We start from the raw sequence: 25,592 nt of genomic DNA on the forward strand, positions 1-25,592 counted from the left end.
CCTGACACAGACCTGCGCCCCCTGGACATCCTGGCAGAGGCCCTCCCTCCAGATGGCGCTGCGGGCGGAATCAGGGTGACACAGGCGAATGGCGTGCGAGGACTCCAGCTCTCGGCCGCCGCCCCCCACGCCATGAGCTTCCCCGCATCGAGGATTTTCTTCCAATGCGACCTCTTCCCTGAAGAATTTTCGATCGTCATAACCTTGAAAGTTCCCAGTCTTCCCCCTAAGGTCAGTGATGCTTTTTACTCATGTTCCTTTGTGATGTCCTCACTGCCCCCACATACAGCGGGCACGGCCGCTCCAGACTGTGGCCAGGCTCCAGCCAGAGGCTCCTACGGTATCTGTAGGGTCAAGAGTGGCCGGACCCGGTAGGTAGTGAGGTCCCCATCACAGTGTGTGTGCAAGAAGAACCTGAGACACCGTTTGCTGGGAATTCGTACCGGTAATTCCTGCAATGGAAATTTTTCTGGTGGGCTGAACCGTCGAAGGCTAGGGATGATGCTTAGAGTTTTTACTTTGCCGTCTCTTCATTGGAAATGTAAACAATAAAACGGTAAGAACAGGCCCTTTTGGACGTGGTTACCTGCGATCTGGGGTTTCATCCACCTCAGATCCAGCTAATATTCCCATTCCCCCACCAGGCTGGAAGCCCCCCAAGGTGAGGCCCCCAGGGGCCCGTTGCTGCTTCCCCGTGGGGCCCAGGACAGTGCATTTCATAGGTGTGTGACCAGGTCAGAGTCCTCAGTTAGGAAAGGAGGGCCCTTCCACCCCCGGTCACGGTCCTGATTGGCTTGTGCTGTGGAAGGCGACACTCCCCGATGCGTCAGTGATGTCTGCTCACGAAAGCCCCTCTCTTTCCTGCCGTCAAGCCTGCCGAGTTTTCTACTCCATTCGCTGCATTTTCCCCTTTCTATAATTTCTGTTTTCTTCTGCTTTACATAAATTCCACTTCTCAGCGTAAAGCCTCTGTCTTGTCAGCTACTGTCCTGAACACGACTCCAATAGTTGGACGCAAGGACTCTACTCTGGACGACTCTGATGTGTGTACCGCCCACGGACTGGCTGTGCTGTCCGCTTCATCTCTTACTTTCTGCTCTGCTCAGTGATTATTTCTTGGGGCAAAACTTGTGTTGCAGAAACGTCTTTTATCCTAGTGCTTCTACGTAGGGGATTAAGTACAGCATGTGGTGAACACGTCCTGTCACCGAGATCGCGCTACCCGGGGGACTCAAATTACATCACTCCGGGAAGCAGCTTTTATACAAGTGGCTTTCTTTATGTTGTATTTAAAGCTTATTTATGTATTTTGAGAGAGGGAGGGAGGGAGCAAGGGAGGGGCAGGGAGAGAGAGGGAGAGAGAATCCCAAGCAGGCTCCACAGGCTAGAACCCACAAACCTGTGAGATTATGACCCGAACACGGGTCGAAATCAAGAGTCGGACGCTTAACCGACTGAGCCACCCAGGCGCCCCAGGTCTTCTCATCCTTAAACGGGGGTGTTTTCCCACGGATTTATATTTTCTTTAATGCAACAAAATGATGTTCTACAGCCTCTAGAGTACCAGTCTGACAGTTATTTTGTTCCTAAGGATTTGTTCATCTAACGTATATAATTTTTCGGCACACAGTTGTTCACAGCATTTCTCTGTAATCCTCTTTGTTTCTGTAAAGGCTGACAGCACTGTTCTCTCTTTCATTTCTGATTCTCACCATCTGAGTCTTCTCTCTCTCTGTCTCTCCGTCTGTCTCTCTCTCCCTGATCAATGTAGCTGAAGGATTGTCAATTTTATTGATCTTTTCAAAGAACCAGTTTTATTGGCTTTATTGACATTTCTGTATTATTTTTCCATTCTCTGTTTAACTTATTTATGGTCTGATCTTTATCATTTCCTTCCTTCTGCTTGTCTGCCATGTCTTAAAGTGGAATATAGCAACTTACAGCTGTAAATCTCTAAGAAGCTGCATCCTGTAAGTTCTAGTATTTCAATCTTCACTTTCATTCATTTAAAAGTATTTTTTTAATTTAAAAAAATTTTTAAATTTATTTTTGAAAAAGAGAGTGAGAGATCACAAGCAGGGAGGGGGGAGAAAGAGGGAGACACAGAATCCGAAGCAGGCTCCAGACTCTGAGCTATCAGCACAGAGCCTGATGCAGGGCTCGAACCCACAAACCATGAGATCATGACCTGAACTGAAGTCAGACGCTCAACCTTCTGAGCCACCCAGGTGCCCCTAAAAGTATTTTATGATTTCCCTTTTGAATTCTTCTTTGACGTTTTGGTTATTCAGGAGTGTGTTGTTTAGTGTCCACATATTTATGAATTCCCCAATTTCTTTTCTGTTACTAATTTCTAATTTCATTCCCCTGTGGTCAGAGAACATACTTTGCATTTTTGTATCCATTTTAACGTACTGGCGTTTGTTTATGGCCTAGCCTATGCTCTGTCCTATTGGATGTGCCATGTGCGTTACTGAAGGACGTACATTCTGCTGTTGTTGGTTGGGGTGTCCTACAGATGTCCATTAGGTCTTGCTAGTTTACAGTACTCTTCATGTCCTTGGTGATCTTCTCTCCAGTTGTTCTTTCCATTGTTGAAATTGGGATATTGAGGTCTTCAACTAATGTTATTGAATGGTCTATTTTTTTCCTTTATGTGTGTCAGCTTTTGCCTTGTCTATTTTGGTACTCAGTTATTATTTGCATATGTGTTTATAATTGTTACATGTTCCTCATGGATTGACCTTTTTATCATTATAAAATATCCCTCTTTGTCTCTAGTAACAATTTTTGTTTTAAAGTCTACTTTATCTGATGTTAGTAAATATTAATATTTTCTTGTGGCTGCTGTTTGCATATGTTTTTCCTATCCTTTTACTTCCAGTCTAGCTGTATCTTTGACTCTAAAGTGTGTCTCCTATAATGAGTATATAGTTGAATCTCAATTTTATCCAGTCTAACAATCTTCCCCTTGATTGTATTATTTAATTCATTCACAATTGATGTTATTATTGATCCTTGTTATTCATGGATTTGGCATTTGCAACTTCAGCTACTCACTAAAATTGATCTGTAATCTTAAAGTCAATACTCACAGTGCTTTCACAGTGTTTCATGGACGTGCACAGAGCAGCAAAACATTGGGTGTCCCCACACACAGGTTCCCAGTGGAGGCCAAACAGGTGTCTTGTGCTGTCTATTTAGTGCCACATTTTCCATGATCCTGTGCTTCTTTTGGTGATGTCACTGCTTGACATGGCCTCATAAGTGCAAGAAGGCTGCGATGTGCCTCATGGAGAAAATACATGCGTTAAATAAGATTCCTTCAGGCGTGAGTTATGTTGCAATTGGAGGTGAGTTCAGAGAATCAGCAATGAATGCTAGATATTCACTGTGAAATAATAATGTATGTTGAGATATTTAATATGATATATATAGAGAGAATATGTGTATAATAAAATATATGTGTCTCTGTCCTGGTTCTTGCTAATATTTGGTCTTTGACCCCAGTTCCTGACACAGAGCTCCTAAATGCCTTGGGACTTCCTGGGTGGTAGGAATGATTTCTGTTCTAATGAGGTGATTGACTCTGGGTTAGCTTCAGGATGGGGGCTACTCACCAGAACGACCAAGCTTTGGTTAGAAGCTTCATGCTGTAGGCTCCATTCCCATCCTCAGGAAAGGGGAGAGTGGCTAGAAACTTAGTTAATGACAGATCGTGCCTGCATGAGGAAGCCTCCGTAGAAACCCCAACGTGCAGAATTCTGAGAACTTCCAGTCTGGTGAATGTGTCCATGTGCCGAGGAGGGTGGCGCACCCCAACTCCACAGGGAGAGAAGCTCCTGTACTTGCTGCCCCCCGCCACAGGCCTCGCCTTGGGCATCCCTCCATGCGGCTGTTTATCTGTATCCTTTAAAATAACCTTTGTAACAAATCAGCAATAGAGCTCATCTATTTCCCTAGCAAAGTAATAACCCCAAGGGGGAGGTCACAGGGACCTCCGTTCTGTAGCCAAGTCAGGCAGACGTTGTGGGTAACTGGGCACCTACTACCGGTGGCTGGCCTCTGAAGTGAGGGCAGTCTCGTGGCCCGCACCCTTAACCTGGGGTCTGCGCTAGCGCTGGGGAGTGTGGGAATGGAACTCAATCATGGGGCACCCACGCAGCTGGCGTCAGGAGCATTATGTGCGGGTGAAGGGAGATGCTGTGTTTTTTCCTGGACACACATGAAACGGGGTTCTGTATTGATCGGTTGATGAAAGTGAGACCAGGGGCTCACAGGAACCTGACTCTAGTCCCCCAGGAGCCAAGCGTCAACATTTGCTAATCCAGCGTGAGCGGCGATTTTCCATCACGTGACCGCCACCCGCGGGGAGAACCAGCCGCAGCTGGAGGGAGCACCTGCTACTACCCGTTCCTCTCCCTCTGCGTCTCGTGTCGCCTGCCTGCGTTCCTCTTATCCTCCGTTGGCACGTTCCTGTGCACCTAGTGAATGTTTTCTCAGGCGGCTTTTTTTTTTTAATTTTTTTTTTCAACGTTTATTTATTTTTGGGACAGAGAGAGACAGAGCATGAACGGGGGAGGGGCAGAGAGAGAGGGAGACACAGAATCGGAAACAGGCTCCAGGCTCTGAGCCGTCAGCCCAGAGCCTGACGCGGGGCTCGAACTCCCGGACCGCGAGATCGTGACCTGGCTGAAGTCGGACGCCTAACCGACTGCGCCACCCAGGCGCCCCTCAGGCGGCTTTTTTATTTAATGATTTTTCACTTTAATTTTTTTTTGCAACGTTTATTTATTTTTGGGACAGAGAGAGACAGAGCATGAACGGGGGAGGGGCAGAGAGAGAGGGAGACACAGAATCCGAAACAGGCTCCAGGCTCTGAGCCATCAGCCCTGAGCCTGACGCGGGGCTCGAACTCACGGACCGCGAGATCGTGACCTGGCTGAAGTCGGACGCTCAACCGACTGCGCCACCCAGGCGCCCCAATGATTTTTCACTTTAAAGAAAAGTTTTTCCTAGTGTTTGCTCTCTAGGGCTTACGCGTGTTTATTTTACCTTAGCCGAATTAGCTTCTGATTTATACCAGCTCCACTCCCGTGACATAAAAACATTCTCCTTTTCATACAGGACGCTGTCCCTTCTTGTCCCTTTCGTATGGGATGCTGTCCCTTCTTGTCCCCTTTCATGGTCTTGCTGTTAACACACACTCCATCGGTCCATGTAAAAAACCCAATAATGTATTGTAATTATTACCTAATGCCTTTTATGACTTCGAAGAAGCTGAGAGAAGAAAGGAAAACAAGGATGAAATGCAAGGCTTTGCTCTCCTGGCCTTTTCATCATTTCTGGTTCTCTTCCCATTTTCCTGTGGATCCACGTTGCCATCGGCACCCTCGCCGCGACGTGTCTGTCTGCGGGTCTTTTGTGCGTAACTTATTTAAGTGCGTTGAGCCTCCTGGATGTGTAGATTAAAGTTTTTCAATAGATTCGGTAAGTTTTAAGCCACTATTTCTTTGAGATAATAACATTTGTCCACTGAGGGCTGACTGGCAGAGCCCCCAGTCCCATCCATCAGGTGTCAGTGAGGCTTTAAACCCAGAAGCCCCCTGGGCCCCAACAAGCCCCCGCCGGAGGCCTGCAGCTTGGAGTACCATGGCCGAGTGTCCACGAGGACGTGAGGGGCCACGTGGGGTGTTACGTGCTCACTAGGTCTCAGGTGTGGAAGCAAGCATGGGGCATGAAGCGGTGAAGCAGACACGTCGCCCCTCACGGTCATTCGTACGGTGCTAGCCCATGCCTGTGACCCTGGCCCCTTCTGTGAGCCAGTCTCTGCCCCCAGGACACTTTGTCCTCACACCTGCCCCAGGACTTCCTCCTGGGAGAGCGAGTCCAATCTACGCCCACTGCAACCAGCGGCATCACCCCACACGGTGCATCCTGTCCCGTGGCCAGGCCGGCCGAGCATCGTCAGACCTGTCCTCAGCTGGGCCTCCCTCCCTTGGCTCAGAGCCCAGATTCCAGGACTGCCCCCCTCCTCGTCCCTGCCCTTGGAGACAAGGTCTATTTACACAGGCAGTCCCCCACGGGATGGAGCCCAGGCTGTCGCTTCCAGAAAATCTCCTGATTGCTACGGTCTCCACAAAAGCATCAAAGCATCTCTGCTGTCTCTCCTCTGGGACGAACGCAGGTCAGGATGGCCTGAGGTCCACTCAAGAGCCTCACAAGCCAGCAGCTTTTGGACTGGGAAGCAGCATAGTGAGCACTCAGCAGAACACCAAACACCAACAAGGAAGGGGAGCTTCACTCAGCCTGCTGATGAGACAACACACAGCCGGGAGGTATAAAAGCCGACAGACAGCCAGAGCTCCTCACACACACACACACACACACACACACACACTCACACACACACACACAACGCCTCCTGCAGCCCCACCGCCCTCACCATGGCCGCGTCCACCCTGTCCGTCTGCTCCAGCGACCTGAGCTATGGCAGCCGCGTCTGCCTGCCCGGGGCCTCGGACTCCTGCCCCGACTCCTCCTGGCAGGTGGACGACTGCCCAGAGAGCTGCTGCGAGCCCCCGTGCTGCGCCCCGGCCCCCTGCCTGACCCTCCTGTGCGGCCCCTCCTCCCCCTGCCAGGGAGACTGCTGCACCCCTGCATGCTGCAAGCCCATGTGCTGCACCCCTGTGTGCTGCAAGCCCGTGTGCTGCACCCCTGTCTGCTGCAAGCCCGTCTGCTACACCCCTGTCTGCTGCCAGGACTCCCCCTGCACAACCTCTTCATGCTGCCAGCTGTCCTGCGGCCCCTCCTCCCCCTGCCAGGGAGACTGCTGCACCCCTGCATGCTGCAAGCCCGTGTGCTGCACCCCTGCATGCTGTAAACCCGTCTGCTGCACCCCTGTCTGCTGCAAGCCCGTCTGCTGCACCCCTGCATGCTGTAAGCCCGTCTGCTGCACCCCTGTCTGCTGCCAGGACTCCCCCTGCACAACCTCTTCATGCTGCCAGCTGTCCTGCGGCCCCTCCTCCCCCTGCCAGGGAGACTGCTGCATCCCTGTGTGCTGCACCCCTGTGTGCTGCAAGCCCGTCTGCTGCACCCCTGTTTGCTGTGGGGACTCCCCCTGCTCAGCCCCCTCCTGCTGCCAGCCCAGCCCCTGCTGCAGACCTTCCTCCTGCGTGTCCCTGCTCTGCCGCCCCGTGTGCCCCCGCCCTGCCTGCTGCGTGCTCGCCTCGGGCCAGTCCTGCTGCTGATGGGCACGTCCCCCCACTGCTACTAGGACTCCCACCCAAAGTATTCGGAGCCTCGAGCCCAGTCTGGGGTCTCCTTCTGCCCCCAGATGCCCACCGCAGCAGACAAGGCTGAGCCCTCACTGTCGGGCTGGCTCCCTAGGGCAGCTGCAGCTTCCCGAGGGCCCTGTGTGTCACCCGGTGTCCTCCTCTCTATCATAGCCGGATTGAGGTCACTTTGTCCTGTCCTACGTGAGCGACCTATCTGTTAACCAATAAAGTCACCGTCAGCCCCTCCAAAGGCCTCGAATGCGCGTCTCGGCCAGCAGGGAAGGGCTGTGATGTTGCACGCGGGCGGGGCTGCTCTGAGAGGCCTGGAGTCGCGTCCGTCCCAACAGCACCGTAGGGCAGGGCGGCCACCCGCACCCCCTGCTGGGCCTCCTGCGCTGGCTGTCCCCCGACAGCCCCACAAGCCGGCCCACCTGGGAGGCCCCTAGAGCCCTTCACCAGTGAGGGACGGAGGGCCATCTGTCGGGCCCTGAGCCTTTGCCAGGGACAAAGGAGGCCCGGTTAATAGAGCTTCCGCCTTGGGGGCATGCATGGTGCCAGCCACTCTCCGGTGGCCCTCGGCACAGGGGCGAGCGCGTCCCTCTGTGTGAAGACGCCAGGAGCATGAGTGCTGTGCGCGGTGATGACGGGAGCCCGTGTCGGTCAGGATTCTCCACAGACACAGCCAATAGGATGTGTGCATAAACATGCGGCGGTTTTGAGGCATAGGTTCACGTGAGTGCGGGGGCCGGCAAGTCCAAAATCTGCAGGGCAGGCTTCCCAGGGATGAGCTGATGTTGGAGCTTGAGCCCAGAGATGGTCTGCTGATAGACTCCGGCTACCTCTTGGGGGACCTCTGTCTGTGCTCCGAGTCCTTCAACTGATTGGGTGAGGCCCACCCACCATATGGCAGATAATCTGCTTCACTCAGAGCCGACCGATGTAAATACCAGTCTGGGCCTTCACAGCAATGTTTGTATGTGTTTGACCAAACAACTGAGCGTGATGGCCTGGCCAAGACGACGCATAAAATTAACCATCTCCCCGGACCAACAGCCCAGGGTCTGGGGTACTGAAAATGGTGGGTCTCATTGGGCTGTCCCCTCAGGATTTCAAGTGTTCAGGCAGGTCACCTTGGAAGAAACGGGGAGGAGGGATTCCCACTGGTCCTACAGGCACGGTGCCCAGCAGGCACGTGCCCTGGGCCACGGATGATCCCCAGTGAGGAGGGGCCACGTCTGGGAGGCCTCACAAGCCCTCGGGCCACATTCGAGGGAAACCATGCCTGGCAACATTGTGATGTACCAACCTGCGGTCAGAAGGAAGCAGGTGTCCCTTGGGGAGCGTTTCCTGGCACAAAACATTGTGACTCCTGGATGGCTGGCCGGCCAGTCACCCGGGATCCCTGTGGATGCCAACATGCCCCCCCACTGTGGTGCAGGGCGTGTCCTGTCCCTCGTCCCCGGTCCCCAAGTCGCTCGGTGAACAGCCACACCCACCCACCCAGCAGCCTGGCCTCTCCCTGGGCGCCGCCCCTCCCCTCCTCTGCCCCATCTCACTGAGCTTCAGCTTCTGGCCCCCACCCCACCCTCCCTGCCAGGACGGCCCAGGCGCCCGGCCCTGTCCTGCTTCTCCCTGAAGACCCCTCCTCCCCTTCTTCCTCTGCCCTCCCCGGCGGGCGCCTGCCGTTGACTTGCGGTCCCTTCGACCCCCAGAACCGCTCACTCCCGAGTCCCAGTCGGCCAGACTGGCACGTGCCCTGGGGACCAAAGTGACTCTGGGTTCTGCTAAGTGCTGTGGATCAGAGCAGGGGTGCTTCCCTGGGCTCTAACCCGGGATGAGAAGAGAGGAATGGCATCTTTAGTCTCACCAACTGTACCCAAAATCCAGCACTTCAAGTGGTTGTGAACAGCCAGCAGCCCCGAGTGGATCAGCAGGGCCCGAGCCTTCGCGGCCGCGGACGTCAGGTGTGCGGGCCTCACGGGGACAGCTGGCCCCACACTCACCGATGGCCGGGCGGCCGGCACCCACCCCGCAGGACATCACCTGGGGCTCACTGGAGGAGTGTGCTAAATCACTCGCTTGTTTTCAAGTTTCAGCGTGCCTTCCTGTAATCGGTGCCCTTTGATTTCCATCAGGTTTTTTCTTTCTTCATTTAGAACCAGCTGAAGGCTTCTCAAGCTGGCGGGGAGGGGGGGCAGGCACAGAAAGGGTCGGGGCGCCCGGCACCCTCTGGCCGTGAGCAGCTCTCTGTCTGTGGCTCTGACCACCAGCAGGACGGTGGTCAGCCCCGCTCGCCCACGGGTTCCCGGAGGTGAGGCACAGCCCCCGTGACGCCCCGACTCTCAGGAAGGATCGTGTGTGTCCCCCTGTCGTTTGTGGACCCTTAATTCTCGAGGGGCCCTTCCCTGTCAGCCACGGTGTCTTCATTTGTCCCTCGTGGTTTTTACGGCGGGTGTGTACAAACCTGACCGGAGAGTCGGAGGGCCCCCGAGGGAGGGCGGGCGGCGGGGAGAGCTGCCCAGTGAGCCCCCGACGTGCAGGAGGCGGGCGGTCCCCACTCCGGGTCAGCGGCACCTCAGCGGGAGGCGGGAGGCAGCTGAGTGCGGCACCCGGCCAAGCACTCCTCAAGGCCCTGTTGGCTCCTTGGGTCGTGATGGTACCACCGCCTTTCTGGGTTTAGATATGACGAACCGTTTCGAGAGTTTTGTTGCCTAATAAAAAATAGTAGATGAAATGTACTTTGGGTGTTTTTTTTTAGTTTACTTATCTTAGAGAGAGAGAGAGAGAGAGAGAGAGAACATGAGTGGGGGAAGGGCAGAGAAAGGCAGAGAGAGAGAGAGAATCCCAAGCAGATTCTGAGCTGTCACCGCAGAGCCCGACTCGGGGCTCAGACCCACAACCCGTGAGCTCATGACCTGAACGGAAGTCGAGAGTTGGACACTTAACTGACTGAGCCCCCCAGGCGCCCTGCCCTGACAGATGTGATGGCCTTCGAAACCGACGGCTGAGCCCCGCCTGCTGGCATTTTCTTTTTGTTTCTGCTGCTTCTTGTCCTTAAAATACCCACCACGGATGTTTTTCTTCTACTTTCCCTGCTGTTTTGAAAGACACACATCCTGTTTTCAGTCACACTCGTGAATGTCTAAGTCTCCCTTCACATTTGTGTTTCAACTGGTCAAGTCACGAATCGATGATACGGCGTGAGAAATTCCTCCTTGAGACGGAACTGGGTGTTTCTCCCACCATCTGGCCGCGCCCCACGCCTTTCAGCTTTCTGGGATCATCTGAAGGGCCACCGTCTGACAGAAACATGGTACGAGCCACATATGTATTACAGCCATCCCAGCAGCCGCATTTAAAAGTGAAAAAGAGGGGGCGCCTGGGGGGCTCAGTCGGTTAAGCGTCCGACTTTGTTCGGCTCGGGTCATGATCTCACGGTCCATGAGTTTGAGCCCCATGTCGGGCTGTGTGCCGACAGCTCGGAGCCTGGAGCCTGCTTCCGATTCTGTGTCTCCCTCTCTCTCTGCCCCTCCCCTGTTCGTGCTCTGTCTCTCCGTGTCTCAAAATAAACATAAAAAAAAATAAACTTGTAAAAACTCAGCAATATGTGTGCAGGGTTGACTCAAAGTGCGTGACGCTCTTGAAACTCACAAGTCCTTCCAGCCCACACGCACACGTCTTGTCCATTCAGCTCCGGGCAGCACACGCTCTGTTACTTCTTTGACTGTTTTTTTTTTTAACTTTTTTTTAATGTTTATTTATTTTTGAGAGACAGAGAGAGAGAGAGAGAGAGCATGAGCAGGAGGGGGGTGCAGAGAGGGCGGGGGGACACAGAATCCAAAGCAGGCTCCAGGCTCTGAGCTGTCAGCACAGAGCCTGACGCGGGGCTCAAACTCACAAGCCAAGAGATCATGACGTGACCTAAGTTGGACGCTTAACCGACTGAGCCACCCAGGCACCCCTCCCAACCCTTTTTAAATTTCTTTGACTGTTGTTTTGATCTTAGCTGCTCCTCTCCCTCTCTGGCCACTGGGTTATCGTGTTTGGTCTCGGCTGAACACCCCGTCCGTGCGTTACATGCTGTCTGACCACATCTGTGGGTGTTCTCTTGTGTTTTGGGGGTACCACCAGCATTTGTCCTTCCGACTGCTGACATGATTGCTGTTTCCTGCCTCTGTTGTGAGTCTTTAATCCAGCTGCTTGGTGTTCAATTTCCTTGAACACTTGCTGTCTTCCACCATTTTGTTAGGAATGAGGAAGTCCCGGTTAGAGCGTAGATCCCGTATGCGCTGGCTTCGGTCCCGCTTCAGCCACGTTGGGCTGCGTGACCTTGAATAGGTTGCTTAACCTCTCTGTGCCCAGGCTCCCTCCTCTGTTCATTCGCAGTATGGAATGACGTGTCACTTAGTTGATGTGAAAATTAAGTGGGTTACCAGATGTGAAATGCTCAGAGCCCCCACTGACTCAGAAAATGGTAGCTAACGTCACCAACATCGTCATTAGTGCTATTTGGGGGGTCTTCTCCTAAGACGTTGAATTCCCGCCCCCCCCCCCATCACCTGCACACGATGACTTTCTGTTCTGGGTTCACTGGGACCATACCTTCTTGCATCCCACGTTGCCTGACGTCTTCTTTTGAGCGTTGCTGTGGATCCACGAGTGTCCATCACTCTCGCGCAGTCTTCAGGAGATGTGCTCTCTCTGTCCACACTGTGTGCTCTGGGGCATCGTCCTGGGGTGAGGGGGTGCTGTGCTCAGCCGTGGGCGTGGAGGGCACGGGCACCTGCTGAAGGCCACCTGTGCGTGAGTGGAATATCGATGGAAACCGAATGGCCAGGCAGCGTACCGGTCCTGCGCCCTGGGACCCCACGGTTGCATCTCAGCCCCTCCACGAACCCAGACCCGTCGTGGAGTTTCACAGCGTCCCGCTCTAGTCCCTTAATGCTCCTTGCAGAGAGAGAAGGAAGGGAGAGGCAAAGAAGGTACTGGTAGAGAAGCTGCCGATCGCTGACACGGACAGTGAGGGGAGCAGCCTCACTGGAGGCCCCCGGACCCCCCAGGAAGTGTGATGAGGGGACATCATGAGCCACGTGACGTGCGTGGATTCGACAACCCCAGTGAAATGGACAAGAACGTATTTCTCCACTCAAGAGGAAATACATAACCCGAACAGCCCCGTTCTATTAAAGACATTGGATGTGGCCCTAAGAACCTTCCCACAGCCCGCCCGTCCTTCAGCAGGCGAACCGTAAAGCGGCACAGAACATCGGACCACAGAACCGTGCCTGCGTCTCAAAGGAGCCAAGTACGAGAAAACCTCCGACAGTGGCCTGCTGCGTGATTCCCCTTCGGCAACGGCCTCGGTACAGCCAAGGAGGAGAGGTGGAGAGGCGGGCGTGCGCGGCCAGGGATGCATGTGCTGGGTGTGGCCGTCAGGGGCGCCGGAGGGGGCCTCCGGTCGCGCCCACACTGACCGCGGTGGCCGTATGATCCATAAATACGAACACTGCAGAGAGGCACATGCGTGCCCACACAGAGACACACGCACGCGGAGATGCACACACACACACACACAGACCGATGTGGGTAAATGTGGTGGGATCTTGGGTGGCCGATCTCCTGGTTGTGACTTGTGCTAACGTTACACAAGTGGCCGTCACTGAGGGAAATGCGTAAAGGGCGACAGGAGCTCCCAGTATAATTTTTTATAACTTCTGGTGAATCTATAATTTCAAACAGATCCACGTAGAAACCCCCAGGCCCACGTGGCTTCACTGCTGGGTTCTATCAGGGGGACACCGACGCCAGGGCAGGATCCTGCAGACCCGCCGTCCGCCTCCTGGCTGGCACAAGACGCTGTCCCCTGCTGTGGCCCCGTCACCCCTCGACCTTACACCAGGGCACTGCCCAGATCCCCGTCAATGCCACGGAATCGCCAAAATCTCTGAGAGTTGTCCTGTGCTGTCATCACTGCTTCCGTGACACCCACACCGCCTCCCCCATGGGAGCACCGCGCACCCATGGGCGTAAGAGACAGACCCGCCCCGGCTGCCTGCCTCCCTCCTGGGGCTGCTGTCTGTGTGCTGGGACCCTCGCGCCCCACGGCCACACCCCCGCACCTCGGCCGCGGGTGTGCATGTGACAGACCAATGACCCCAGGCTCCCGGTGGCACCAGGTGCCTGCGACGCTGCCCTCTGCTCCCGCCCAGCACGTGGCCCCCCCACGGGACCTGATGTCCTCCTGGGCCCGCTGGGGCAGTGGGAGCAGGTCTGCACCTTTCTCCCATGTAACCCGCGGAACCCGGTGCAGCCACAAGCAGCACCATGGGGGGCCGTCACGGCCGTCTGCCACAGGGAAGCACAGACACCCACTTCCCTGACTCCCCACAGGGACCCCGGCTTCCCCGAGGGCCAGACCCCAGTCAGGCGGTCATCAGAACCTCCCGGGCAACTGACTCATCTAATGTGGCTTCCCTGACCTGGCACCACACCAACAAGGAAGGGGGTGAGGCTCCTGTGGGGACAACACAAGCCCGGGGCAGATATAAAAGCCATGGCCTCCCAGGGTACCCGGCACACATTCGCACTCACGCACACACCCACACCCACACCCACACCCACTCCCTCCTCCAGCCCTACCGCCCCCGCCATGGCCGCGTCCACCCTGTCCGTCTGCTCCAGCGACCTGAGCTATGGCAGCCGCGTCTGCCTGCCCGGGGCCTCGGACTCCTGCCCCGACTCCTCCTGGCAGGTGGACGACTGCCCAGAGAGCTGCTGCGAGCCCCCGTGCTGCGCCCCGGCCCCCTGCCTGACCCTCCTGTGCGGCCCCTCCTCCCCCTGCCAGGGAGACTGCTGCACCCCTGCGTGCTGCAAGCCCGTCTGCTGCACCCCTGTGTGCTGCAAGCCCGTCTGCTGCACCCCTGTGTGCTGCGAGGACTCCCCCTGCTCAGCCCCCTCCTGCTGCCAGCCCAGCCCCTGCTGCAGACCCTCCTCCTGCGTGTCCCTGCTCTGCCGCCCCGTGTGCAGGCCCGCCTGCTGCACCCCTGTCTGCTGCCAGGACTCCCCCTGCACAACCTCTTCATGCTGCCAGCCGTCCTGCTGCACCTCCTCCCCCTGCCAGGGAGACTGCTGCACCCCTGTGTGCTGCAAACCTGTGTGCTGCACCCCTGTCTGCTGCAAGCCTGTCTGCTGCACCCCTGTCTGCTGCAAACCCGTCTGCTGCACCCCTGTCTGCTGCAAGCCCGTGTGCTGCACCCCTGTCTGCTGCAAGGACTCCTCCTGCTCAGCCCCCTCCTGCTGCCAGCCCAGCCCCTGCTGCAGACCCTCCTCCTGCGTGTCTCTGCTCTGCCGCCCCGTGTGCAGGCCCACCTGCTGCACCCCTGTCTTCTGCAAGCCTGTCTGCTGCACCCCTGTCTGCTGCAAGCCCGTCTGCTGCACCCCTGTGTGCTGTGAGGATTCCCCCTGCTCAGCCCCCTCCTGCTGCCAGCCCAGCCCCTGCTGCAGACCCTCCTCCAGTGTATCCCTGCTCTGCCGCCCCGTGTGCCCCCGCCCCGCCTGCTGCGCCCCTGCCTCCTCCTGCTGCCGCCCAGCCTCCTGCGTGTCCCTGCTCTGCCGCCCCGTGTGCCCCCGCCCTGCCTGCTGCGGCCCCGCCTCAGGCCAGTCCTGCTGCTGATGGGCACGTCCCCCCGGGGCCAGCTGGGCTCAGGTCCCACCTGGTGACTGTGGTCCTCCTGGCCACCCATCAGCCCTGACCTTGACCTCCTGCCTCCCAGGAATGCTGACCCCGAAGCTTCCTGGGGCTTCTGCTCCCAGGAGGCACCTGCACCTGTTCTGGGTCACCTGTCCTTCCCTCCCCCTTTCTCTGCTTGGGTCACTTGGCTTTGACTCCTAACCTGTCAGCACCTCTTCAGGAAGCCCAATAAACTCACTTCACCGGCCGATTTGTTTCCTTTCATCTGACCTTCATGGGGGTGCGGGGACCCCAGGGTTTTGCCCAGACACGGTCTCCTCCAGCCACGAACATTTCTAGGAATGAGGGACTGAGCAGTCCCAGAGGCGGGCCTACCTCGTGTGGGCAGGGCCACTGGTGGGACTCACGCCCTGGCCCAGGAAGCTCCGTGCCGGTGGGCCCAGTGCTCAGGGCTTCCCAGGCTGGTCACCTGCACACGGGTCATGGTCTGGGGGTCCTCAGCCCCTGGCCCGTTTCCACCCACAGCCCCATCTGGGCAAACCGGCCCCAGACAAGTGGGTCTGGGTGCTCCAGGGAGTTCTCCCATAGGGAGAACATCCTCTATGGGCCTGGGGTCATCCTGTGTTCCTCCCACGGGCTCTCCCCATTTAGCAGAAAGGTGATGGAGCGGGGGAGGCAGTGCTCCAGCCAAGATGGGGTAACAGGGACGGGATTCCTTCCCACCTGGGCCAACTCTGAAAGTTGACAAGATCATGAAGCAAGGGTGTCAGATCCCGGGCCCAAGATGCACAGAACCAGTGCACTTGTGAGGGAGATAAGCAAGGTTCCTGTCACTGTTGGTGCCCTCACCACCTGGACAGGATCTCCAGCCCCCGTGCAGGAGGGCGAACCGCACGGAACTCCAAGGACCCCGAGTTCCATAGATGGCCTTGGGAAAAGCCCGGGCAGACAGTGTTGGGGTCAGAGTGCTGGAGAAGAGGCCCCGTCCCAGCGGTCTCCCCACCTGAGACCCTCTGTGCTCTGCCGTGTCCCCTCCCCGGCCCTGGCGCCCACGCTTCTGCTTTCTGTCTCTGAAGCTCCTCACATAAGTGGAATCACATTTCACTCGGCCCAACGTCCTCATGCCTCATCCGTGTTCTAGTCCGACTTGCTTCCCTTTATGGCTGAATAACGTTCCACGGTGTGGACGGGCCACGTCTGCACATCCATCTATCTGCTGAGGGCACCGGGGTCACTGTGAACATGTGTGTCCAAGCCTCTCTTCGAATCCCTACTTGCAGTTCTGAGCATACTCCCAGTATAATCCCCAGACCACAGAGTAAGTCCGTTGCTACTCCTTCAAGAACCACCACACAAGCTTCCACGGTAGCTGGGCCTTTTCTCTCTCCCACTAACGACACGCAAGGACTTCGGTTTGTCCACGTCCTCATCAACACTTGTATTTTCTCCTTGTTACGTATGTAGATTACGTGTTATCTCCTCGTTGTGTTTCTATTCGCGTGAATATTCTATATAATATATGTGGTTAACTCCTTGTATTTACATTCATATAAATATTATGTTATATATTATGCATATATATTTACCCTAATGGACGTAAGGTGGCTTCTCATGGTAGTTTTGATTTGTGTTTCTCTAGTGATCAGTAACGTGGAGCCTCTTTCACATGCTTATAGGTCACGTAATTTGTACTTCTTCTTTGGAAAAATGTCTATTCAAGTCCTTTGCTCATTTTGGAATTGGGTTGTTTTGTTTTTTGTTGTTGAGTTTCGGGAATTCTCTACACGTGTTATATATAATTTCTTATCACACGATTTTCAGATATTTTCTCTCATTGTATTTAGGTTACCTTTTCTTCTCCATTGGCATTGCCTTCTGATGCAAAATATTTACAATTTTTTGTGAAGGCCACTTTTTGTATTTTTCGTATGTTGCCTGTGCCTCTGGTGTCACATCCAGGAAATCACCGCGAAATCCAGTGTTGCAAAGCTTTTGCCCTGTGTTTTCTTCTAAGAGTTTTATAGTTTTAGGTCTTCCTTTTAGGTCATGGGTCTATTTTGAGTTCGTTTTTGTGTATGGTGTGAGGTAAGAGTCCACTTACCTTCTTGTCCCTGGGGATAGTCAGTTTTGCCTGCACCGCTTGCTGAAGAGACTGCCATTTCTCCATTGAATGGACTCGGTGCTCTTTCAAAAATGATTGCACCTAATATGTTTATTTCCGGACTCTATTCCATTGGTCTGTATGTCTGTTTTTATGCCAGTATCACCCTGTGTTCATTATTGTAGCTTTGTAGTGTTTTTTTTTTTCCATATAATTTATTGTCAAGTTAGCTAACATACAGCGCGTACAGGGTGCTCTTGGCTTTGGGAGTAGATTCCCATGATTCATCGCTTACATACGACACCCAGGGCTCATCCCAACAAGTGCCCTCCTCAGTGCCCATCACCCGTTCCCCTCCCCATCAACCCTCAGTTTGTTCTCTGTATTTAAGAGTCTCTTATGGTTTGCCTTCCTATAGATTTGTAGTTTTGAAATCAAGGAGTGGGAGTCCTCTAGCTTTGTTTTTGTTTTTGTTTTTTTTTCAGGATTGTTTTGGCTATGCAGGATCCCTTGATTCCACATGAATTTAAGGATGGGGTTTTAGGTTTCAGTAAAACACCTCACTGAGATTTCACTAGTGATTGTGTTACATCTGTAGATTGCTTGAGATGACAGTGATGTCGTAACGATATTGAGTGTTCCAATCCTTGAACATGGAATGCCTTTCCATGTATTTGTCTTCCTTACTGTGTTTCAGCAATGTTTTGTAGTTTTCGTAGGACAGCTCTTTCACCTCCATGGTTGTTAATTCGTTTTACTTTATTCTTTTTTGGTGCAATTGTAAATGGAATTGTTTTATAAATTCCTTTTGGGGTTGTTCATTAGCAATGTATGGAAACGCAACTGAATTTTGACTTCGTATCCTGCTGTCTTTCTGAATTCATTTGCTAGTGCTAACGGGTCCTTAGGGTTTTTCACAAATAAGATCACAGCGTCTGTGAACAGAGATGACTTTACTTCTTCCGGTCCAATTTGGGCTACTGTATTTTATTCTCTAACTATTCTCCTAGAACTTCCAGTCCTGTGGTGAATAGAGGCAGTGAAAGTGGGCATCTCTGTCTGTCCTGATCTTACAGGAGAAGCTCTCAGTCTTTCACTGTTGAGTATGATGTTTGTTGTGGGATTTTCACATATATATTTTATTTTGTTGAGGTAGTTCCTTCTACTCCTAATTTGTTGAGTGTTTTATCGTGAGAGGGTGTTGAACTTTTTCAGATGCTTTTTCCGCATCAATTGAGATGATCGTGTACTTTTTTCTTTATTCTGGTAATGTTGGCTATTATATTGACTGGTTTTCATATGTGGAACCACCCTTAAATTCGAGAAATAGGTCCTCCTTGGTTGTGGTGCATAATTCCTTTACTCTGCTGCTGAATTCAATTTGCTAGTGTTTTATTGAAGATTTTTGCATAGATGTTCATAAGGGATATTGTTTTGTAGTTTTCTGTTCCTGTAGTGTCTTTGCCTGGCTTTGTTGTCACAGGATTATAAATCTCATAAGATGAGTTGGGGAGCGTTCCCTCCTGTTTAACTTTTTTAAAGTTTATAGTGAACTAGGAATGATTGAACAAACTCTGAACCTGATATAAGGCATCTATGAAAAACTTACAGCCAACATCATACTTAATTGTAAAAGACTGAATGCTTTCTGCTAAAGATCAGGAAGAAGATACAGATGTCCTCTCTCACTGTTCCTGTTCAACATCACACTGAAGCCTTACCTGTGCAACAAGCGAGGAAAAGAAATAAAACGCATACGTATTGAAAATGAAGAGGGGCGCCTGGGTGGCACAGTCGGTTAAGCGTCCGACTTCAGCCAGGTCACGATCTCTCGGTCCGTGAGTTCGAGCCCCGCCTCAGGCTCTGGGCTGATGGCTCGGAGCCTGGAGCCTGTTTCCGATTCTGTGTCTCCCTCTCTCTCTGCCCCTCCCCTGTTCATGCTCTGTCTCTCTCTGTCCCCAAAATAAATAAACGTTAAAAAAAAAAAAAAAGAAAAAAGAAAATGAAGAAATGCAGTTGTCTCCATTCCCAGAGGACATGATCATCCACATAGAAAACCCCCAAGAATATACAAAAAACTCCCAGAAATATAAGAGAGTTTGGCAAAGTTGAAGTATGTAAGCCTAAAATAATAAAAATTAATTCGTCTATTTTTTTTATTAAAAATTTTTTTTGACGTTTATTTATTTTTGAGAGAAAGAGACAGAGCACAAGCAGAGGAGTTTCAGAGAGAGAGGAAGATGAAGCAGGCTCCAGGCTCTGAGCTGTCAGCACAGACCCTGATGTGGGGCTGAACTCACAAACTGCGAGATCATGACCCGAGCCAAAGTTGGATGCTTAATTGAGACACCAGGTGCCCCCAAATTAATTCATTTCTTTTTTTTTAAATTTTTTAAAATGTTTTACTTATTTTTGAGAGAGAGAGACAGAGTGTGAGCAGGGGAGGGGCAGACAGAGAGGGAGACACAGAATCCGAAGAAGCCGGATACGGGGCTGGAACTCACAAACCACAAGATCACGACCTGGGCTGAAGTCGGATGCTCAACCGACTGAGCCACCCAGGAGCCCCAATTCATTTGTATATAATAGCAATAAAGAATTGAAACTGAACATTTTTGTTTAAAAGTTTGATTTACAACAGAGTGAAAAATGAAAGCTTAAGTATAAATCTCACAGAATGTGTGCATGAGAATGATAAAAAAAATACCGATGGGAGTAATTTAACAAGACGTAAATAAACGGAGAGCTCGACTATGTTCTAGGTTACGGTCGGGTAATTGTCGTGACGTCAGTTACCTCCAGACTGATCCACAGATTCAAGGCAATCCCAGCAAGAGATTTTTGTCACTGTGAACAAGCTAATTCTAAACTTATTTGGAAAGGCAAAGAAGCTCCACTACCCAAACCATGTGAAGATGATGAGCAGGGTTGGTGGACTTCACTACCTGATTCCAGATCTGCTTTAAAACTATAGCAATCAAGACAATGTGATGTCGGCAAAGGGACAGAAGCGTGCAGATTAATGAAACAGGATAGACACACACACCCACACGAAAACAGGCAACTGATTTCTGACACATCAGTGACACAGTGTGTTTGGAATATCTAGATGTCCATATGCAAAAAAAAAAAGTGAATCTTGACCCATACCTTACACTTAGTGTAAAAATGGAATCAAAATTGATCCTAGGCCTAAATGTAAAATGTGAACGTTTTAAACTTGCAGAAGAAAACACAGGAGAACATTGTGACCGTGTGTTGGGCGGAGTTCTTAGGTTTAATACCAAAGGCATGGTCTGAAAAAGAAGGAAATTGATAAGTTGGACTTTACCCATATTAACTCTGATTGCTCCTCAAAAAAGCCGGTAAGAGATACACAACATACAGATCCGTGTCCATCGACCGTGTGCGTGACCAGTAGGGCTTCCGGTCAACAGCAGGCAAGAAACAGTTAAGGTCTTGGGGAGTCAAAGTTATACACAAATGTTTGACGGTAACTCCCGTGTTAGCCGGAGGTCCACCGTATGCATCCGCGGTGCTTAAAGGACTCTCAAAATTCAATGTCAAGAAAGCCTACAGAAGGGAGGGGCCTGAACCCTTGCAGAAATACCAAAAAGACGCATGGATGGCAAATAAACACTTGACACCGTTAGTCATCAGGGCAATGCAGAGGCAAATACAGGAAGATACCCCTGCTCACCGATTAGAATGGCTACTGTTTAACAGAAAGCCGGCAGCCTCAAGTGCTGGCAATGATACACGGCGACTAGAGCTCTACTAGAACTCTCCGTGCTGTTGGGGAGGGAGGGAACGCAAAAAGGCACAGCCACGGTGCAAAACAGTTTGGCTGCTATTTATTTATTTATTTAGAGAGCACGTGCACAAGCAGGGGAGGGGCAGAGAGAGAGGGAGGGAGAGAAGCCCAAGCAGGCTCGGTGCTATCAGCACAGGGTCCGAGGCAGGGCTTGGAGCCACGAACTGTTGAGATCATGACCTGAGCCGAGATCGAGAGATGCGTAACCACCCAGGCGCCCTGCAGTTTGGTGGTTTTTTATCACGTTAAACAGGCTCTTGTCCTGTGACCCAGCGACGCCACTCCTAGGTGCTTACCCTGGAGAAATAAAGACTCGCTGCATTGCAAAAACCTGCACACGATGTTTGTGGCAGCATGTTCATAACCCTCAAAAGCAGGAAGCAATGAAAATGTCCTTCACCGGGAGCGCCTGGGTGGCTCAGTCGGTTAAGCGGCCGAGTTCGGCTCAGGCCATGATCTCGCGGTCCGTGAGTTCGAGCCCCGCGTCGGGCTCTGTGCTGACAGCTCAGAGCCTCGAGCCTGTTTCAGCTTCTGTGTCTCCCTCTCTCTGACCCTTCCCCGTTCATGCTCTGTCTCTCCCTGTCTCAAAAATAAATAAAACGTTAAAAAAAAATTTTTTTTTAAAAGAAGAAAAAAAAAAGAAAATGTCCTTCACCCGTCGACGGAATAATCAAGTTGTGGTACGTCCATACAGTGGAGTCCACTCAGCAGTAAAGAGAAGAGAACTGTCAGTTCACGACATGCGTGAAGCCCAGTGCATTCTGCTCAATGAAAGAAGCCAGACCCGAAAGGCTGCACACTGTATGCATAGAACATTCTAGAAGAGGCACAACTGTAGTGACTGAGAGTCAGTGGTGGCAGGGGTTTGGGATGGGGAACACAAGGGGCTTCCGCATGGTGCCGCCACAGAACGAGTGAAACGTAGAGGGACGCGGGGTGGGACAGCGAACAGTTGCTCTATAGATTCTGTAAGGCCAAGCGGCCAAAATTCTTCCCCCTGAAGACGTCGAGGACTGCAATCTGCTCTTTGCTGATTTTTTTTCTTTTTTGCTCTTGATTATTTGTTATGTTCTGCTTCCCTTTGTTTCTGCACCGAGTTTTGCTGGCCCACGGAGTCCCGGCTGCGTTCATAGACGGTGCGTGAGTAGCAGGGTCTCGGAGCAGCCGCGAACCTTCCCGTCCCGTGCACCAGAGGGCTCGGTGCTGCCGCGTAATCGATCCCATCTCCCTCCAGCTTTGCAGATGTGGTTCCAGGTCTTTAGGCATCTCGGTTCGCTGAGTGGCTTCCAATCACTTCCGATCTCTCTGGAAGCTTCCAGGATGCTTCTTTAGGTTTGGTGTAAGACAACTCACCAGTGTGTCCCGACGTGCAGCATTCTCTGTGTATCTCATCCCACGTTTGGTCAGATTCCACCTCCGAAGACCACATCTCCCTCTGTCTGAGAAATGTTGCCTTTTGTCAATCGGTCTTCCTGGAAAGCTTCGTCTGATGAACGTTGGATGCTGTGCACATCATTTCTCTTAGGTTTTGCACAGTCCATCTCTGTCGTTCTGCGCTGAGACACTCTGTCCCCTTCCCGTTCGCTCCTGACTGCCTGGCCTCCACTCAGCACTCGGTGTGCGGACGTCCTGCAGCCAATGGGCAGACCTGTCCCGGCGTTCCGGTCCTTCTGCTCGCTGACCCGGGGATGCACGGTGCTCACCTGGACCGCCGCAAACCCCCGGGCATCAGGGCGCACACTGGGCAGTGAGCAGGCGGCATGCCCGCAGGGCTCCAGGACTCTAGAGTTTTCCTGTGGTGTTTGCTTAGAGAACCAAAAGTAGTCAGGGCCAACCCAGTCCTTAACCATGACAGGCATTTTCCAAGCAGCAAACTCTTTAGTGTAAATAAACCAGAAGTAATAAACACTCTCAGGACTCAGTCAAAACACCAACAAGGAAAGGGAAGTCTTGGTGACAACACACAGCTGGGAGGTATAAAAGCCGACAGACAGCTGGAGCTCCTCACACACTCACACACACACACACACACACACACACACACTCACACACACTCCCTCCTGCAGCTACACCGCCCCCACCATGGCCGCGTCCACCCTGTCCGTCTGCTCCAGCGACCTGAGCTATGGCAGCCGCGTCTGCCTGCCCGGATCCTCGGACTCCTGCCCCGACTCCTCCTGGCAGGTGGACGACTGCCCAGAGAGCTGCTGCGAGCCCCCGTGCTGTGCCCCGGCCCCCTGCCTGACCCTCCTGTGCGGCCCCTCCTCCCCCTGCCAGGGAGACTGCTGCACCCCTGTGTGCTGCAAGCCCGTCTGCTGCACCCCTGTCTGCTGCAAGCCCGTCTGCTGCACCCCTGTCTGCTGCAAGCCCGTGTGCTGCACCCCTGTCTGCTGTGAGGACTCCCCCTGCACAACCTCTTCATGCTGCCAGCCGTCCTGCTGCACCTCCTCCCCCTGCCAGGGAGACTGCTGCACCCCTGTGTGCTGCAAGCCCGTGTGCTGCACCCCTGTCTGCTGCAAGCCTGTCTGCTGCACCCCTGTCTGCTGCAAACCTGTCTGCTGCACCCCTGTGTGCTGCGAGGACTCCCCCTGCTCAGCCCCTTCCTGCTGCCAGCCCAGCCCCTGCTGCAGACCCTCCTCCTGCGTGTCCCTGCTCTGCCGCCCCGTGTGCAGGCCCACCTGCTGCACCCCTGTCTGCTGCAAGCCCGTCTGCTGCACCCCTGTCTGCTGCAAGCCTGTCTGCTGCACCCCTGTGTGCTGTGAGGATTCCCCCTGCTCAGCCCCCTCCTGCTGCCAGCCCAGCCCCTCCTGCAGACCCTCCTCCAGTGTATCCCTGCTCTGCCACCCCGTGTGCCCCCGCCCTGCCTGCTGCGTCCCCGCCTCAGGCCAGTCCTGCTGCTGATGGGCATGTCCCCCCAGCGCCAGCTGGGCTCAGGTCCCACCTGGTGACTGTGGTCCTCCCGGCCACCCCTCAGTCAGTCCTACCTGTGTTAGGTGGCTGCCCCCACCCAGGACGGGGTCCCCCATGTGTCCACTCTCCTGACCTGACCTTGACCTCCTGCCTCCCAGGAACGCTAACCCCGTGGCTTCCCAGGGTTTCTGCTCCCAGGAGGCACCTGCACCTGTTCTGGGTCACCTGTCCTTCCCTCCCCCTTTCTCTGCTTGGGTCACTTGGCTTTGACTCCTAACCTGTCAGCACCTCTTCAGGAAGCCCAATAAACTCACTTCACTGGCCGATTTGTTTTCCTTTCATCTGACCTTCATGGGGGTGCGGGGACCCCAGGGTTTTGCCCAGACACGGTCTCCTCCAGCCACGAACATTTCTAGGAACGAGGGACTGAGCAGTCCCAGAGGCAGGCCTACCTCGTGTGGGCAGGGCCACGGGTGGGACTCACGCCCTGGCCCAGGAAGCTCCATGCTGCTGGGCCCAGTGCCCAAAGGCAGAACAGGGGGATGTGGGGATTCGGTCCCAGCAGGTGCCATAGCTGCGAGGTCAGTGCTCCTTCCCGGCCACCTGCCCACGTCCCAACCGTCACCATGTGAGGATTCTGTCCTGACTTAGTGGGTTTGGCTTCCACGCCTCACCCCCACTCCCTCCCCTGTGGAAGGTAAGTGCAGGCGGGGCATCCCACCGTGGAAACTAACGGGGCCACGCGTGTCCCTCAGCACACAGGCCACATAACCCAGGCCACGCTAAGTGTATTTTACTGGCTTAGGTGTTAAGTTAAATACGAGGGCCAGGGAGGCTTTAATTTCTTCAGCGGAACAGTTGCACGGGTTTGGTCACAGTGCCCCTGGCCGAGGCTCGCTGCAGAAACCACAGTGCAGAGTTTCCCCGGGCCCTGGCGCCCGGCCGGTCACTTTCATGCGGTGGCCCCGTTCCCTGTGTTAGGCTGGGAAGCAGTAGACCCTAAGCCGCAACGACGGAAAATCAAGGATGCGTCTACCGCGTGCGGCTGGCCTTAGCGTTCCGTGTCCATTTCAGCGCAGCCATCCCGCTGTCCTTGTGCAGACTCTTCCGTCTTCCCCGACCGGCCCCCTTCCCCGCCTCCCCAGGCCTGGCGCCCCCGTTCCAGGCTCCGCCCCTGAACGTGACTGGACTAGGTCTCTCACAGAAGTGGGCCGCGCGGTATTTGTCCTTGGTGATGGCTTACTTCACTCAGCGTGACGTCCCCCGGGTGCGTGCGTGTGGACGCTGAAGCCTCTTTGTAAGGCTGGGTGACATTCACTGTATGGCTAGAGCACATCTCACCGCACTTACCTTTGCGGACGTGGGTGCCTCTCTCGGGGACCCTGCTGTCAGTCCTGTCGGGCGTCGGAGGTGGGCTTGCGGGGACACGTAACAGTCCTATACTAACTTTTCCGGGGACCACGGGCTGTGTTCTAGAACAGCTATGCCGTTTGGCAATCCCACCACCGGGGCGGACGGCTTCCGATCTCTCCACATCCTCAGCGGCACTAGTTTCTGGTTTTCTGATAGCGGCCATCCTGACAGGTTGGAGCAGGGATCTGGTGGATCACAGACCTTGGTCACCGCAGTAGGCCCTGCCCTGGGAGCCCTGTCCTCCCGCCACACCTCCCCTCCCACACCTCCCCTGCCTATCCTCCCTCACCCATCCTGCCTCCCACGCCCCGCCCTCCCCTGCCCGTCCCCCCCCCCACCTGTCAATGCCTCCCCTGCCCGGCCCTCCCCTGTCCCACCCTCTCCTGC

General features: G+C 53.9%; 3 protein-coding genes across 5 annotated transcripts in view; all 3 read left to right on the top strand.

The window, feature by feature from the left end:
* TSPEAR (thrombospondin type laminin G domain and EAR repeats) overlaps positions 1 to 25,592 on the top strand; it is a 53,624-nt gene continuing 28,032 nt past the window's right edge. Inside the window, exon 1 of the mRNA XM_043593452.1 lies at positions 1 to 231. Within this exon, the coding sequence (XP_043449387.1) occupies positions 133 to 231 (99 nt within the window). The 5' untranslated portion in view covers positions 1 to 132. The remainder of the gene's footprint in view (positions 232 to 25,592) is intronic.
* On the top strand, positions 6,158 to 7,523 carry LOC122491096 (keratin-associated protein 10-7-like). Its single transcript, XM_043593446.1, has 2 exons — positions 6,158 to 6,729; positions 6,808 to 7,523. The coding sequence occupies exons 1-2, from the start codon at positions 6,447 to 6,449 to the stop codon at positions 7,248 to 7,250; spliced, it is 726 nt and encodes a 241-aa protein (XP_043449381.1). The 5' UTR covers positions 6,158 to 6,446; the 3' UTR covers positions 7,251 to 7,523.
* On the top strand, positions 13,750 to 24,115 carry LOC122491088 (keratin-associated protein 10-11-like). 3 transcript variants are annotated; one of them, XM_043593434.1, is made up of 2 exons: positions 13,750 to 14,397; positions 23,160 to 24,115. In XM_043593434.1, exons 1-2 carry the CDS (start codon positions 13,831 to 13,833, stop codon positions 23,781 to 23,783), a joined length of 1,191 nt encoding a protein of 396 aa, XP_043449369.1. In that variant the 5' UTR covers positions 13,750 to 13,830; the 3' UTR covers positions 23,784 to 24,115. The 3 variants fall into 3 exon arrangements, with proteins under 3 accessions (XP_043449369.1, XP_043449370.1, XP_043449371.1); XM_043593435.1 differs by having other exon boundaries at positions 13,756 to 14,982; positions 23,817 to 24,115; XM_043593436.1 differs by having other exon boundaries at positions 13,757 to 14,402; positions 23,393 to 24,115.

Source organism: Prionailurus bengalensis, chromosome C2 (assembly GCF_016509475.1).
Source record: "Prionailurus bengalensis isolate Pbe53 chromosome C2, Fcat_Pben_1.1_paternal_pri, whole genome shotgun sequence".
NCBI classification, from domain to species: domain Eukaryota; kingdom Metazoa; phylum Chordata; class Mammalia; order Carnivora; family Felidae; genus Prionailurus; species Prionailurus bengalensis.

Excerpts from the sequence above, each read along its gene's own strand:
- LOC122491096 (XM_043593446.1), top strand. The coding sequence starts at position 6,447 with ATGGCCGCGTCCACCCTGTCCGTCTGCTCCAGCGACCTGAGCTATGGC. Across the intron at positions 6,730-6,807 it reads CTGCACCCCTGTCTGCTGCA|CCTCCTCCCCCTGCCAGGGA; the intron begins AGCCCGTCTGCT and ends TGTCCTGCGGCC.
- LOC122491088 (XM_043593434.1), top strand. The coding sequence starts at position 13,831 with ATGGCCTCCCAGGGTACCCGGCACACATTCGCACTCACGCACACACCC. Across the intron at positions 14,398-23,159 it reads GCACCTCCTCCCCCTGCCAG|GGAGACTGCTGCACCCCTGT; the intron begins GGAGACTGCTGC and ends TCCCCCTGCCAG.